The sequence below is a fragment of the Orycteropus afer genome, unplaced genomic scaffold (genome assembly GCF_000298275.1).
Source record: "Orycteropus afer afer isolate SDZICR_OR568_19922 unplaced genomic scaffold, OryAfe1.0 scaffold00518, whole genome shotgun sequence".
Taxonomy (NCBI): domain Eukaryota; kingdom Metazoa; phylum Chordata; class Mammalia; order Tubulidentata; family Orycteropodidae; genus Orycteropus; species Orycteropus afer.
This window is the reverse complement of record NW_006922105.1, coordinates 1,336,982-1,354,138: the sequence shown is the minus strand read 5'-3', so window position 1 is coordinate 1,354,138 and position 17,157 is coordinate 1,336,982. Positions and strand designations below refer to the sequence as shown.

Sequence of the window (17,157 nt, the reverse complement as noted above, 5' to 3'; positions counted from 1 at the left end):
AAATACCCTGAGGCTATAACATTAAGAGAATCAGTTGGAAGCAGTCATGTGAAGGGCTATGGAAATTATTGTTGTCCTGTGTGGTGGAGTCAATACGAACCCATGCTTTTGTTGTTGCTATGTGCCATCCGGTCAGACCGACTCATAGTGACCCCTCTATGGGTTTCCGAGGCAGTATCACTATGGAAGTAGATTGCCCATCCTTCCTTCCACAGAGTGGCTGGTGAGTTTGAACCACCAGCCTTCTGGTTAGCAGTCAAGTGCCTTAGGTACTATGCTACCATACCAACCCATAGTGACCCTACATGACCAGTGGAACTGCCCTGCAGGGTTTCCTAGGCCATGGAGCAGATTGCCAGGTCTTTTGTCTCATAGAGACACTGGGTGAGTTTAAACCACTGACCTTTCAGTTAGCAGCTGAGAGATTAATCCTCATGCCACAAAAGCTCCTTATACAAATTATTGGTATGTTGTTGTTATTGCCGTTTAGTTGTCTCCAACTCATAGTGACCTTATATACAATAGGATGAAACACTGCCTGGTCCTCTACCAGCCTCATGATCTGCACTATACCTGAGCCCATTGCTGCCACTGTGATAATCCATTTTGGTGCGGGCCTACCCCTTTTTCATTGACCCTCCACTTTACCAAGCATGATATCCTTCTCCAGAGAATGTTCCCTTCTGACAGCCTGACCAAAGTAGGTAAGACGAAGTCTGGCCATTCTCGCTTCCGAGGAGCATTCCAGCTACACTTCTACCAAAACATATTTGTTAGTTCTTTTAGCAGTCCACAGTATTTTCAGTATTCTTTGCCAATATCACAACTCAAAAATATCAACTCTTTTTTGGTCTTCCTTATTCATTGTCCAGCTCTCACATGCGTAAGAGGTGATTAAAAATACCATGCCTTGGGTTAGACTCATATTAGTCTTGAAGGAGACTAGCTCTTCAGCACTTGAAAGAGGTCTTTTGCAACCTATTTGTCCAGTGCGATACGTCTTTTGATGTCTTGACTGCTGCTTCCATTGGCGTTGATTGTAGAACCAAGTGATATGAAGTCTTTGACAACTTCAGTCTTTTCTCCATTTATGGTGATGCTATTTATTGGTCCACTTGTGAAGACCTTTGTTTTCTTTATATTGAGGTTTAATCCATACTGCAGACTATAGTGTTTAATCTTCATCAGTAAGTGCTCCAAGACATCCTCACTTTTCAGCAAGCAAAGTTGTGTCGTCTCCATATCTCAAATTATTAATGAGTCTTCCTCCAATCCTGATGCCACGTTCTTCTTCATATAGTCCAGCTTCTGGGATTATTTGCTCAGCATACAGATTGCATAAGTATGGTGAAAGGATCCAACCCTGACACATTCCCTTCCTGATTTTAAACTATGCAGTATCCCCTTGTTCTGTTTGAATGACAGCCTCCTGGAATTCCCATTCTTCTCAATGTTATGAGCCACGCAATCAAATGCCTTTGCATAGTCAATAAAACACAAGTAAACATCTTCCTGGTTTTCTTTGCTTTGAGCCAAGATCCATCTGACATTAGCTATGCTATCCTTTGCTCCATGTCCTCTTCTGAATCCAGGTTGCATTTCTGGAAGTTCCCTGTCAATACACTGCTGCAACCATTTTTGAATTACCTTCAGTAAGATTTTACTTGAATGTGATATCAATGATATTGTTCAGTAATTTCCACATTCTGTGAGATCACCTTTCTTTGGAATGGGTACAAATATGGATCTCTTCTAGTCACTTGGCCAGCTAGCTGTCTTCCAAATCTCTTGGCATAGCTGAGTGAGTGCCTCCAGCATGGCATCCATTTGTTGAAACATTTCAGTGGGTATTCCATCAGTTCCCAGAGCCTTGTTTTTTGCCAGTTTCTTCAGTGCAGCTTCGACATCTTCCTTCAGTACCACTGGTTCTTGATCATGTGCTACCTCCTGAAAATGGATGATCATCTTCCAGTTCTTTTTGTTATACTGACTCTGTGTATTCCATCCACCTTCTTTTGATGTTTCCTGCATCATTCAACATATTGCCCATGTAATCTTTCAATATTTGCAATTCGAGGCTTCATTTTTTTCCTCAGCTCTTTCAGCTTGAGAAATGCTGAACGTGTTCTTCCTTTTTGCTTTTCTAACTCCAGGTCTTTGCACATTTCATTATAGTAATTGGTTTTGTGTGCTCAAGCTGCTCTTTGAAATCTCTTCAGCTCCTTTATCTTGTCATTTCTTCCATTGGCTTTAGCTACTCTCCATTCAAGGGCAAGCTTCAGAGGCTCTGCTGGCATCCATTTTGGTCTTTTCTTCCTTTTCTATCATTTTAATGACCTTTTGCTTTCTTCATGGATGATGTTCTTGATGTCATCCCACAGGTCCCCTGGTTTTTGGGCATTGGTGTTCCATGCATCAAATGTGTTCTTTAGACGGTCTCTAAATTTAGAGAGATATAATCAAGGTCATATTTTGGCTCTAGTGGGCTTCTTTTAATTACCTTCACCTTTAACTTGAACGTGCAGATGAGCAGTTGATGGTCTGTCCCACAGTCAGCTCCTGGCCTTGTTTTGACTGAAGATACTGAGCTTCTCCATTACCTCTTGCCACAGATGTAGTCACTCTGATTCCTGTGTACTCCATCCTGTGTACTTCACCACTCCACAAGTGGTGAAGTCCACTTGTATAGCTGCTGTTTGTGTTGTTGAAAATAGGTTTTTGCAATGAATAAGTTGTTGGTCTTGCAAAATTCTATCATGTGATCTCCAGCATTATTTCTATCACCAAGGTCATATTTTCCGACTGTCAGTGATTCTTCTTTGTTTCCAGCTTTTGCATTCGGTCAAGTTCAGACTGGAGAAGTTGGTAAAAATCTTCAATTTCCTTATCTTTGGCTTTGGTGGTTGGTGTGTAAATTTGAATAATAGTAGTATTAACTGACCTTCCTCGTAGGCATATGGATATTAATCTATCACTGAGAGCATTGTACTTCAGGATAAATCTTGATATATTCTTCGTTGTGATGAATGCCATGCCATTCTTAGATTTTTCCTTCCTGGCATAGGAGATAATATGATCTTCTAATTCAAAATGGCCCAGACCAGTCCATTTCAGCTCACTAATGGTAGTGTAGTGTGATGGTAGTGTAGGCACTTAACTGCTAACCAAAATGCTGGCGGTTCAAACACACCAGCCACTCCAAAAGAAGGTTGGGCAATCTACTTCCATAGTGATACCACCTCGGAAACCCACGGAGGGATTGCTGTTAGACGGGTCTGACTTGATAGCACATAATAGCAACAACAATGCCTAGGATATCAATCTTTATGTGTTCCATTTCATTTTTGAAATGGTGGTATGTTTATTAAAAATATAGAATGGGCCTCATCAGAGAACAGCATGTGCTCTATTTCCATAATAATTGTTATAGGATTGCCGTGAGAGATAGATCCACTCAACATTTCCTTGGTGAGAACTACTGATGTGACCATCTCTAGAAACAAGGTGGACTGAGCAACTATTTCCCAACTACTCTATATTTTAGAAGGAAAGAAATTGATTTTAATGGGCAACTGGTTATCCATAACAAGATATCTCAAACTTGGTTGCACACTGGAATCACCTAGGGATTCCAAATAATGAGAGCAGTGCCTGGGTCTTACCACCACCACAGATTCTGACTTAGGTGGGGCTACTAGACATCAGTACTGAACATCAGTATTTAAAAAAAAAAAAAAAAAAAAATCCCCCAGTGATTCTAATTTGCAGTTAAATTTGAACAGCACCGATGAGGGGTTCTCAATCTTGCCATGTGAAAGAATGGTTGGTCATCACCCCACCACCACCCCATATCTGCACCCTTAGCCATGCCCTTTTCTGCCCAGCAAGGGAGTATAGTATATATGCCATACCTCTTGATTTGGGGGAACTCTGGTGGCATTGCACCTGAGGCATTTGACTGCTAACCAGAAGGCTGGCAGTTCCTCAGAAGGAAGATAGGGCAATCTACTTCCATAGAGATATTGCCTTGGAAACCCAAAGAGGGGTCACTTTGAGTCAAATAGACTCGACGACAGTGAGTTTGGTTTTTTGGTTCTCTTCATTTGGGGTCCATCCATATGACTTGTTTGGCTAATGAAACCTTAGTGCTTTTGGCATGACCAGACATGTCAGTTTTTGAAAAGTGCAGTCTTACACCTCAGCCATTGCCACAAGAACATTTCTAGGTGACTTTGCTGGTCCCAGGAAGAGGATGAGAACTTCTTTCAGCAGAGCCAAACTGTTCCTCCAGACAAATGAATCCTAAATCAGCCAACCATCAGCTAACCTGTAGATCTCTAGAATAAATGATTGCTATGTCAGGGACTGAGCTTTGGAGTCATGTGTTATACAGCTGTTAAATGATAAGCTGGTACAGCTTAACTCCTTGAAGTTCCAGCCAAGTGACCCAATTCCAGTGTTCCAACCTGTATCCTAGGGAGAACTGGACAAAGATTCATGCTTAAAAAATTGGGGGCTTCCTACATTATTCTTACAGGAGGATGAGAGGGGATGAGATGTTTGAAAAGTAGTTAGCCAACGTTAGAGATTAATTAGACACATGAACCAAGCACTGGCTGTTGTTAGGTGCCACCGAGTCATTTCCGACTCATAGCAACCTTAGCTCTGGCTAAGGGAATGGAATTCATGTTACTGACTTAACAACCATTCTGACCATAGAACTGTTTTTGCAACTATGGGAATGTTCTGTAGCTGTCTGATATGGTGGCCACCAGTGACAAGGCTATCAGTGTGGCTCATGTGACTAAACAGCTGCATTTATGATATTAAACCAAACCAGTTGCCATTGAGTCAATTCTGACTCACAGGGACCTGGTAGGATAGAGAAGTAGAATTGTCCAGTAGTGTTTCCAAAACTGTAAATCTTTACAGAAGCAGACTCCCTTATCTTTCTCCTGAAGAGCAGCTAATGGGTTCAAACCACCAACTTTTGTGTTAACAGCCCAGTGCTTAACCACTATGCCATGAGGGCTCCTTGTTTATGGTATTATTTACATAGCTATATGTGGCTAGTGACTACCTTATTTGACTCTGCAGTCAGAAATGGATCAAAATCTACTTTCTTGGGGCTGCTGAAAAAACCCAAGAATTTTCTTGGGGCTGTTGGGATTTTGAGTAAGATTAGGTTTCACTCCAGAGAACAATGCCAAGGAACTGACATCCTAACATGCTAAATAAAGCTATTTAAATAATATCATAAACAAGGATGGCATAACCTCATGGCATGATGGTTAAGCACTGGGCTGTAAACACACAAAACAAGTGTATTGTCCCTAAATAAAATAAAGGTTCTGTCAGCAAGGAAGTGGGGTAGATCTTAGGAAGTAAGTAAGATCATTTCACTTTCTCTTACAGTTTTTGGTGTAATCAGGTTTTCTATTTCTTGGGCCATTTTTTCTAGATTTTTAAGTTTATTGAAATAAAGCTGTTCTTAATGTGGTCTTACAGTTTTAAATTCTTCCTGCATCTATGCTAAGATGCTCTGGTGTTGTAGTGCCTAAGGCATTTGACTGCTAACCAGAAGGTTGGCCGTTCAAACACACCAGCCACTTCGTGGAAGGAAGACTGGGCAATCTGCTTCCTTAAAGATTTACTGCCTCAGAAACCCCATGGGGGTGGCTATGAGTCGAAATCAACTGGATGACAGTGAGTTTGGTTTTGCATCTGTTTTCCTTTTTTATTTTTTTTTTTTGCTTCTTAAGTAGCCTTATTAAAGTATTATTTGTATATAATAAAATACAATTTTAAATGTACAATTTGATTTTTAACAAATGTTTACAGTTGTATGAGGATCAACACGATCCAAAGCGTTTTCGTACTCCACGTTTTCCCTCCTGCTCCTTTGTTGCTGATCCCCACTCCTTACTTCCTGGCCCTGTGTGACCACTAGTCTGTTTTCTATCACTAGGTTTTGCCTTTTCTAGACTTCTATGTGAATGGAATATGTAGTCTTTCACATCTAGCTTTTTTCCTTTAACATACTGGTTTAGAATTTCATCCATGTGGTAAGTATCAGTAGTTTGTTTCTTTTTATCAAGGAGTAACTATTCCAGTGTGTGACTATGCCACAGTTTGATCAACCATTCACCAGTTGATGGATATTTGGATTGCTTCCAGTTCAGAGCTTTTATTAATAAAACTGCTGTGACATTTGTGTTTATAGCCTTTGTGTTTTGTATCCTATTTAAAATCTCTTTGCTATAAGGTCAATTAGATTTTCTCCCTGAACTTCCTGCTGTCAAGTCGATTTGACTCATAGTGACCCTTCCTTGGGTTTCTGAGACGATATCTCTACAGAAGTAGATTGCCCAACCTTCCTTCCAAGGAGTGGCAGGTAGATTTGAGGTGCCAGCCTTCTGGTTAGTAGTCAGATGCTTTAGGCACTATGGCACCAGAGCTCCCAAAGTTTTATCTTATATTTTAGTCGATGATCCATTTTGGGTTATATATGGTGTGCAGAAAGGTCAAGATTAATTTTTTTCATATGGATATCCACTTATTGAAAGGCATATTATTATTTTCCCATTGATTGCTTTTGATCTGTGTCCAGAATCATTAATCATATATGTGTGAGTCTATTAAAAAAAAATACATCAAACTCACTGCCATTGATTCACATTCTAACTCATCACAACCCCCATTGTGTTTCCAAGCCTATGAATCTTTACAGAAGCAGACTGCCTCATCTTTCTTCTGTGGAGTGGCTGGTGGGTTCAAACCACCAACCTTTTGGTTAGCATCTAAGTCACTACCCCACCAGGGTACCTCGTTGGTCTGTTCCATTCATCTGTCTTTATCCCAGAACCACACTGGGAGCACTGTAGACATGAGTCTTGGACTAGTGTAAATTTTACAACTTTGTTCTTTTTCCAAAATACTTTGACTCTTCTAGATTCTGGCCATTTCAATATAAATTATAGGATCAGCTTACCAGTTTCAAACCCCACTGTACCTCACCATCCCCACCCCCCAAAAGGTTGGGATTTTGAGTAATTTTAGGTTTCACTCTAGAAAACAATGCCAAGGAATTGACATCTTAACATACTAAGCCTTCCAGCCCATGAGCAGCATGGTATCACTTGATAATTGAGATCATCTTTAATTTCTGTTTTTTTTTTTTCTTCACTTTATGCTATTATTTGCCTACATTTTACTTCTACATGTTATAAATCCTACTATACGTCATTACAGGAACTCTGGTAGCACAGTGCCTAAGGCATTTGACTGCTAACCTGAAGGTTGGTGATTCAAACCCACTAACCACTCCTCAACTTACAATCTACTTTGTAAAGATTTACAGCCTTGGAAACCCAGTGAGGGCACTATGAGTTGTAATCGACTCAATAGCAGTGGATTTGATTTTTTGTTTAATTGACTATTTAAAACAAAAACAATAATGAAGTATTAAAAAAAAAACCTCACTGTCATAGAGTCAATTCCAACTCATAACGACCCCCATTGGATTTCCAAGGCTGTAAATCTTTACAGAAGTAGATGGACTCATCTTCTTCCCACAGAGCAGCTGGTGGGTTTGAACCATTGACCTGGTTAATACCCAGATGCCTTACCCACTATGCCATTTACTTTCAATTAGCACATTAATATATATGGTGGCATAGTGCGTAAGGCATTTGACTGCTAACCAGAAGGCTGGCGGTTCAAACCTACCAGCCACTCCTCAGAAGGAAGATTGGGCAATCTAGTTCCGTATAGGTACAGCTTTGGAAACCAAAGAGGGGTTGCTATGAGTCGAATCCAACTCGATGGCAGTGAGTTTGGGTTTTTTGGTTTTTCATTAATCCTTAGGGAAATGCAAATCAAAAGTACAGCGAGGTATTACTTTACATCCACTAGGATGGCTGTACTGTTGTTTTGGGTGCTTTCAAGTAGATGACTTCATCAGGACCCTATGTACAATAGAACGTGACACTGCCCGGTCCTGGACTCACAATACTGTGTGCGTGAGCCCATCGTTGCAGCCACTGTCTCAGTCCATCTCGTTGACGGTCATCTTCCTCTTTGCTGATGCTTTACTTTACCAAGTATGATATCCTTCTCAGGGATATCGTCCCTTTTGACGACATGATCAAAGGATGGGTATACTACCACTGTTACTACTACTGATATTAACAATAATGATGGATAATAACAAGTGCTAAGAGGATGTGGAGAAATTGAAACTCTTACGCATTTCTGATAAGAATGTAAAATGATGTGGCATTGTGGAAAAATCTTTCGTGATTCCTCATTAGTGACCCAGCAATTGGACTCCTAAGTATGTACCCAAACAAACAAAAAAGACAAAAAGAACTCACTGCCATTGAATCGATTCTGACTCATAGCAACCCCCATTGGGTTTCCAAGGCTATAAATTTTTACGGAAGTAGATCATCTTACTTCCACAGAGTGGCTGGTGGGTTTGAACCACTGACCTGATTAGCAACCAAATGCCTTATCTACTATGCCACCAGAGCTCCTCAGTATGTATCCAAGACAATGGAAAGCATGTTCACATAAAAACTTGTACACAGCTGTTCATAGCAACATTATTCATAATATCTAAAAGTAGGAACAGCATAAATGAATAGATAAAATATGGTGTGTGTGTGTATGGTTGGGGACGGTAATGGGCTATGAAATCAGATGTGCATGAATTGTTGAATGTAAAACAAGTTTGCTTTATAAACTTGCACCCAAAGCACAATAAATAATAATAATAATAATAATAAAAGTAAGACCTATTTCTCATTCTTCCCTACATTTAGAGCGGGTAGTTAGGGGTGGATAGTCAGTGGAGGTAGAGTTGTAGATTGGTCTCTGTGCTCGGTTCATCTTAAAAACCAAACCAAACTCACTGCTGTCGAGCTGGATCCAACTCATAGCGACCCCTCCTTGATTTTCTGAGGCAGTATCACTACGGAGGTAGATTGCCTGATCTAAGAAGCCAAAATGCCATGCTGAATTAGAGATCTGATCAGATTTCTACTTCTTTTGTGTCCTCCCCTAAAATACAGCATAGTCCTGAATACTTAGTGGGGACTCAGTAAATATCTGGTTGACTTTTATTCATAAATGGAATTATTAAGAACATTTATTAAACTGCACTTGAAACCAAATTTTAAATGTTTCTGCATCAGTTTTTTTCATCTACACAGTTGTAAAGGTTGTCATAGGTACCAGTTATCGTTACCACTTTTCTATGACACAGACTCTGAGTTGTCATGAGTTTCAGGTAGGAATGGACTGTTGTTTTGGGGGAAAGTAAAGCATCAAATGGACTGCTTTCAGCCTAATTTTGTCTTTGAGATGACCAATGCTAGCTTTTCTTTTTTCCCTTAGTTTTTCTTTCTCTTCTTTTATTCTTACTCTGCCTCATTTTCCCTGTTACCATTACCACCTTTTTCCCTGCCCTGCTACTGTTCTTATCTGCTAATCCATAAGAAGAAATACATTTGTGCATTTTAATTTTCCTCTTTTGAAAGAAGATTTTTTTCTGGGGGCTTTAAGTTATATAAAGGTCAAGTGAAGTTTCATTGACCTTTTGGGATCATAAAACAAAAATGAAATTCTGTAGTGATAATACGAGTTTAAATGTTACTGAAACACTTCAAATAGGCATCTCCAGGTCTGGTGGTGTAGTGCCTAAGGCATTTGACTGCTAACCACAGGGCTGGTGGTTCAAACCCACCAGCCACTCCTGAGAAAGCGGATTGGGCAATCTGCTTCCATAAAGATACTGCATGGAAACCCAAGGAGGGGTTGCTATGAGGCAAATCGACTCGATGACAGTGAGTTTGAGTTTTTTGTTTGATTATGCTGCTCATTAAATATTTTTGGACTTCATTATTATGGGAGCTTCGGTTGTGTAATGCCTAAGGCTTTTTACTGCTAACCAGAAGGCTGGAGGTTCAAGCCCACCAACCACTCATTGGAAAATAGGTTGGGCAATCTGCTTCCATAGAGATACCACCTCGGAAACCCAAGGAAGGGTTGTTATGAGTCGAATTGACTTAACGGCAGTGAGCTTGGCTTTTTTGGTTTTGGTTTATTATATTCATTAAGTTTCTTTACTAAATTTATCCGTTAAGGACTAATAAGATGATTAGAATTAATCTGATGCATGAGATTATGGTCCGCATGTTCCTTAGCTGTATTTGACTTATTTAAAAAATTATTCATTGCTTTATTTACCCCTCCAGTTTTACTCTGACACGGAATCGATGCACCAGTGACGGGTCTGAAGATTTCATGTTGAGTGCATAGACTATGAGTTATGCTGCATTTCTCACCTGTGAATTCTTTAATACTAAAATCTTCTCTTGGAATACCTATTACATTTGTCTTCCAGAGTTCAAATTTACCAACCAAGAAAACTTGAAAATGAGCAGCCGACGGAAGCGTGCTCCTCCAGTGAGGATGGATGAAGAAAAGCGGCAGGAGCTTCGATGGAACATGCATGAGGACAGGAGGCATGAACCTCTCACCCTAAGTGAGGACGAGCAGGCCTGCCCACGTTCAGACTCCTCTTCAGCTCATTGCCTCGTCCTGGACGATAGGCTGAAGGAGGAGGTGGCTCACAGAGATAAGAAGAGGTGTACAGAGTCAGAGACCATCTCAAATTCAATTGATACAGAAGAGACTGTGGGTATTTCCTCCCCTTTGTTTATAAAGTTGAATATTGTGATCGCTCCCTATCACCTAGATAATTCTTGGAAAGCGTTTCTGGGAGAATTAACTCTTCAGCTTCTTCCTGAACAGAGCTTAACTGAAAATTTTTCTGAAAGGAGTTTTACGTTAATGAGCTTGGAATCAAGCAGTCAGTTACTAGTGTATGTTCATTCAGAATGTGGAGATGTGCAGAAAGAGGAGAAAAGGCTCACTGAAGCGATCAGTGCTGGGGACCAGGGTGTACAGGTGGCATCATCCTTTAGTCGGGACCTGCTAGAAGATTTGGGCTGGCTGCAGAAGAAGAGAAGAATAAAACTTTACCAAAGACCAGAAGGAAGTCATGCCATCAAGGTACTCAATTTTTATAGCGTCTTTTAAGGTTCTTCTACTTTGGCAGCCCATTTTGAAGTTTATTTTAAAAGAGGTTCTGAAAAAATCAGCAATACACCCTTCATTACTAAATTTCAGAAACTTTATTTTGGGTTTTTAAGAACTGTGCAGATTACAGCTGATTATTTCCAGGCTGTGCTTTTTCGTACAGATCTTCCTGGTCCCTTTTCTTCCTCCTTTTCCTCTCGGCTCTCCTTGACTTGCTCCGGCGCCGCCACAGCTCTTGTTCTCACTGTCCCAGGCGTTTCACCCTCTCCTGTTTCCAGTCTTGCCCTGTCAGATCCTTCATCCAGTTTGCTTCTAGAAATTGCAATAAGAATGCAAATGGAATTTTGTTCTTTATTGCCTACAGAATTAAGCATAATCTTTCTCGTCTAACATATAAGTTGCTCCTTTGATAGGTCCTTGTCTCCCTCCCCAGCTCATCCTTCATCACTCTAGATGATATTTTGTTTGAGAAATTCCAAGTTGGTTTGTGTCCTGCACATACCCTGCTGTTTTGTTTTTGGTTTTTTTTCCCCACTTCTTTGCTTTTGTTCTCACAGTCTTCTCTGCGTTGGTTGCCCCTTCTCTTTTGCCTGAGTAGCTTCTGGTTATTTTTTAATATTGAGGTCACAGTTCACTTCACCACAGGAGATCTTTTCTTAAACCCCATAAGATGGGTTATGTACCCCTCCCCAATAATACAAGGTGCACATGTTGGTTTTTACATTGGCCACTTGTCATGTACTTACGTTTTGGATATTTCTTTCCCACTAGACTGTGAGTTCTTTTATTCCAACAGCCTCATACAGTATTTAAAGGCTCAAATTAGCTGCTTTCTGTATGAAGTGTAAATAATACCTGTTCTTCTTACCTCATAGAATTCTGTTGAGGATCAGGGGAGACAATGTAAGTATATGTACTTCATAAGTATGAAGCAGGTTAATATACCTTCATGCTAAAACATGGAAAGAAATTCTAAAATGTTACATTCACCTTTATTCAACTGAAAACCATCTCTTTTACATATTTTATATTAATAAGCAGTTGTATCATTAGCCCTTTTTATAGTCTCAGAATTGACAGAGGAAAGGAAAAATCTTAGATTATAATTAATTTTTCCCTGGACAATGAAAGTATATAGCCAAGCATTGCATCTCTTTACTGAATTTGAGTGTGAAAATTGTGGCTTAATGATTGCAAGTGTATATGAACTCACAGCCTACAAATCTGTGTTTTCTCTGCCCCCTTCACAGACCAGGTCTTGACCTATTCTAATTTGTTTTCCCTGACCCCAAGTTTATAAATATTTCAACATTTATTGCCACTCTATTAAGCCATCTCCTCTCAGGTAAAGACAAAGCAGGATACAAGTAAATAATGAAATGACAAAATCTCTGCCACTCATTCCTGTATGATACTGGTTGGAGTCTCATTCTTTAGTGAAAGAACATGAGCAGCTCAGTGATAAACTACTTCCCAGAGTAGTCCGGGAATGAAGGGAACTAATAACATTTATTGTCTACATTGTTGTTGTTGTTGTTGTTATGTGCCGTCGAGTCAGCCCCGACTCATAGCGACCCCTCCTTGGGTTTCCGAGGCAGTATCACTACGGAAGTAGGATTGCCCAACCTTCCTTCCGAGGAGTGGCTGGTGGGTTTGAACCGCCAGCCTTCTGGTTAGCAGTCAAGTGCTTTAGCCACTATGCTACCAGAGCTCCTATTGTCTACGTTAGGAACTTTTAATTTGTAGCATATGGACTGTATCTATTGCCTTCTCTCCATGCTGCAAATGAGATCATTTGGGTCAAAATAAATCAGTTAATTTTGTGTTTATTTAGCTCCCTACTACTCAGTGCCAGTATTCAAATTTGAGCCTCTTGACTGCAAGAATTCCTGCTACATTTCTTCACTGGATTCAAGTTTCAGAATCTTACAATCTTATGCCTGCATATAGTTATAAATTTGTTTCCTTCTACATTTTAGTGCTAGTGATAAGGATTCTCAAACCTAACTGTTTAAGAGTCAGTGTGCGTCAGAGTCTTCTAGTGGAATCTGCATTTTTACCAAACTTCACTGATGATCCTAATGTTCATCACATTTGGTAATCATTGACCTCATAGGTAGAATTGTTGTTGTTGTTGTTATGTTACGTTATGTGCCATCGAGTCGGACATGACTCATAGCGACCCCTCCTTGGGTTTCCAAGGCAGTATCACTACGGAAGTAGATTGCCCCCATCTTCCTTCCAAGGAGTGGCTGGTGGGTTTGAACCACCAGCCTTCTGGTTAGCAGTCAAGTGCCTTAGCCACTATGCTGCCAGAGCTCCCATGGGTAGAATTAGGTGTTCTTATTACATATTCTCAGTTTTGGTTCCAGTTAGGGAAGTAATTTTTTCCAGCAACTTAAATGGTGCATTTACACATAGTATGCATTTGCATTTGTAGAATGGATTTGTTACTGAGAGTGAAAATTTGTGAGGGAGATTTGTTGGATATCATTTAGTGTAATGAGCCCTGGTGGCGTGGTGGATAAACCCTTAGCTGCGAACTGAAAGGTTGGTGGTTCTAACTCACTAGGGCTCCTCAGAAGAAAGACCTGCTGATATGCTCCCATGTGGATTACAGCCTAGGAAGCCCTGTGGAGCGGTTCTACTCTGTTCTGTAGGGTCACTAAGACTGGAGTCTACTCTCTGGCTCACAACCACAGCATCATTTAGTACTTTTTTGGGGAAAATGTCAATACTTTTTAAGTGGTGATATATGTGCTCACTTTGGCAACACATATACTCAAATTGGAACAATACAGAGAAGATTAGTACGGCCTCTGCACAGGGATGCCATGCAGATTCATAAAGCATTCTATATTTAAAAGAAAAAAAGCTGATGCTAAAACTTTCTTCTTCCGTCTTCATAAAGAGTGGTCTATTCCAGTTAAAAGTAGTTTTACGTTGATTACTTCTTTGTAGGTTGGAATATACCTTTTGGAAGCTGGCCTAGCTAAAGTAGACTTTATGAGTGATGCAAATTCAAGAATGAAAAAATTCAATCAGCTCATGAAGAAAGTGATGGAAAAGTTATACAATTTTATTATTCCAGGTAATTTTTAAAGTAACTTTAAAATTGCCGTTACTTAGGAGTTATGAGTTTTCTCCCCCTAACTCATATGCATGACAACAGAAACTCAGCTAGTAAAACTATAATAAAAATTAAACAACTTCCATAAAATCACTGTGTAACAAAATTAGACTTATTTGAAAGCCCCTCACTAATGTAATTTGTTCTTTACTTACTTAGCTTATAATAATTATTCAAGATGTATATGAGTCAACATGTAAGTCAGTAGCCGGCATCTGAAGAGATCTGAGCTAATAGGGGAAGGGACAAATACACATAAACGATTGTAACAGCAGACAGATTACAGTATATTGTCACTAGACAATATACTGTCACCAGAGTAGGAAAGGAGTGCATGGATACAGAGAACAATGTTAATTCTAACCAGGAAAAACAACAGAAAATGTCTTAGGCAAAGTAGTAGTTTAACTACCTTATAAAAGATGCATGCGTTGGTGAAGAATTAAGGATAGGGCATTCCAGGCTCAAAACACACTGAGCAAGAGCCAGAGTTGGGAGAGTACATGGTATGGTTATAAAGCAAAAATTATTTGCTTATGAAATGTGGATCAATTGAGTGAGTACGTTTGATTTTGGATATGCAGATGTGTTGGAAGAGGATGAGGAAGATTCAGAGGGTGAGCCAGAGGGACAAGACATTGATGAACTCTATCAGTTTGTAAAGCGAACACATCAGCAAGAAACACAACCTGCCCAAGTGGATGTCCAGCATCCTGCATTGACTCCTGTGTTGAGACCCTACCAAAGAGAGGCTGTCAACTGGATGCTACAACAAGAACATTTCAGAAGTGCTCCTGCCAGTGGCAAGTATAAGATCCTTATGGAAAAGTTAGATGGGTTAGGGGCGTTCTGGGAGAGAGCGAGTGGGAGGAAACTGATGATTAAAGAAAATCGTATTGAAAAGACAGGTAGCGTAGAATGACCAAATTATTTTCTAAGAAATCCTTCAAAATTGAAATTTTTTCGTGAATTGAAATTCGTCTGTGAGTTCCCTCATGCACTATAGTTTGAACTGGTTCCTTCTGCCAAACTAAAGCTGCTTTGGTTGGAATTATTAGACCAGGAAATTTGTTTACATGTCTTTCCAATTAGAATTGCTTTAGAACCTGGTCAGAGGGAATCTTGTTAATCATCTGCATGAGGCTTCACAATTTGACGGTAAGTATTAGTGACAGAGCAGATTTACAAACATGGGAGACTTACTTTTGGCTAATGTAATTTCCCTGGGTTTGCATTTATTTTCTTTACTCCACAAAGTGAATAATGAAATAATATATTGCCTGTTGAGTGAGTGTTTTCATGCAAGTAGTAGTTCTACGGGAATCATTTTTGCTACCTTTTTCCCCACTATCTTTAAAGGAAGGAGCTCTGGTGGTGCAGTGGATAAAGCAGTTGACTGCTAACCGGAAGGTCAGCGGTTCAAACCCACCAGCTGCTTTGCGGAAGGAAGACTGGGTGATCTACTTCCGTAAAGATTTACAGCCTCGGAAACCCAATGGGGTCGCTATGAGTTGGAAACGACTCGATGGCAGTGAGTTTGGTTTTTTGGTTTTTGTCTTTAAAGGGATAGACAAAGAGTTCTACGTGATTCTAGGCAATGTGATGTTGGCTATTTCTCATTCCTCCTGTTTAGGTAACGACAAATAGCTCTTACTTATTTCTTGCATGTATTCCAGTCTATACTTTTTTTTGTCCAAAAAAAAATGTCATTATTTTAAACTTTTCATTTTGGAAAATAAGTAATTCATGGCCAGTGTTACTCTACCCACTCCCTTCCCCCCACACTGAATTATTTTAAAGTTTTTTTTTTTTTTAATATAATTTATTTGTTGAAGAAATTGTTAGCTCTGTAGTTTCCCACAGACTAGATTTATTTTTTCTCTAAAATATTTTTTCTTAACTAAAATGGAGCTATAGTAGCATAGTGGCTATGCTACTATGCTACTATAGCATAGTAAGCAAGTGGCATTTGACTGCTAACCAGAAGGCTGGTGGTTCAAATCCACCAGCCACTCCTCGGAAGGAATATGGGGCAATCTACTTCCATAGTGATACTGCCTCGGACACCCAAGGAGGGGTTGCTATGAGTCAGGTCCTACTCGACGGCACATAACAACAACAACAATTTGATTAAAGTATAACTTATGTACAGCAAAATGCACAGATCTTATGGCCAAGTTTGATGAGTTTTGACAAATACATGCTTCTGTGTAGGCAACAACCCAATTATGACATAGAACTACAATGTCCAAAAGGTAGCTACTAGCCACCCATATAGGAGCTCTGGTAGCATAATGCCTAAGGTACTTGACTGCTAACCAGAAGGCTGGCAGTTCAAATCCACCACCCACTCCTCAGAAGGAAGATGAGGCAATCTACTTCCATAGTGATATTGTCTCAGAAACCCAAGGAGGGGTCGCTATGAGTCGGGTCCGACTCGACAGCATATAACAACAGCCACCCATATGACTCTTGAAACTTGAAACATGACTGCCCCAAATGAGATGTGTAAGAAGTTTAAAATACATGCTGGTTTTCAAATATTAATAGAAAAAGAATGTAAAATACCTCATTAATAATTTTTATATGGATTACATAGTGAAGTAATATTTGGGTTATATCAACCTAAATAAAATATACCATAAAGATCAGGGTCACCTGTTTTCTTTTTTTTTTTTTTAATATGACTAACAATTGTAAGTTATATTGGTGGCTCACATTGTACCTGATAGTGCTAATAAAAAGTCCTTGCATCATTGAACCCACTCCTGTGGCTTCCAGCTAAACAAAAGACAGGCACATGGGCTGAATATTTACATTAAGTAGACACACGCCTTACAGGGCTCGATCATGGGAGAATAGAAGGGCTGTGTATGTACAGGGAGACAGCTCAGGGCACAGGAGTGCATGGGAGGGAAGGA

At 39.8% G+C, this 17,157-nt stretch overlaps 1 protein-coding gene and 1 non-coding gene across 2 annotated transcripts in view; both read left to right on the top strand.

The window, feature by feature from the left end:
- The first annotated feature begins 10,440 nt into the window (after positions 1–10,440).
- SHPRH (SNF2 histone linker PHD RING helicase) overlaps positions 10,441–17,157 on the top strand; it is a 102,007-nt gene continuing 95,290 nt past the window's right edge. Inside the window, exons 1-3 of the mRNA XM_007955614.2 lie at positions 10,441–11,079; positions 14,068–14,197; positions 14,821–15,039. Of these exons, the coding sequence (XP_007953805.1) occupies positions 10,441–11,079; positions 14,068–14,197; positions 14,821–15,039 (988 nt within the window). The remainder of the gene's footprint in view (positions 11,080–14,067; positions 14,198–14,820; positions 15,040–17,157) is intronic.
- LOC122151522 lies at positions 13,864–13,970 on the top strand. The gene has a single exon (XR_006164189.1). It is a non-coding gene; the product is annotated as a U6 spliceosomal RNA (small nuclear RNA).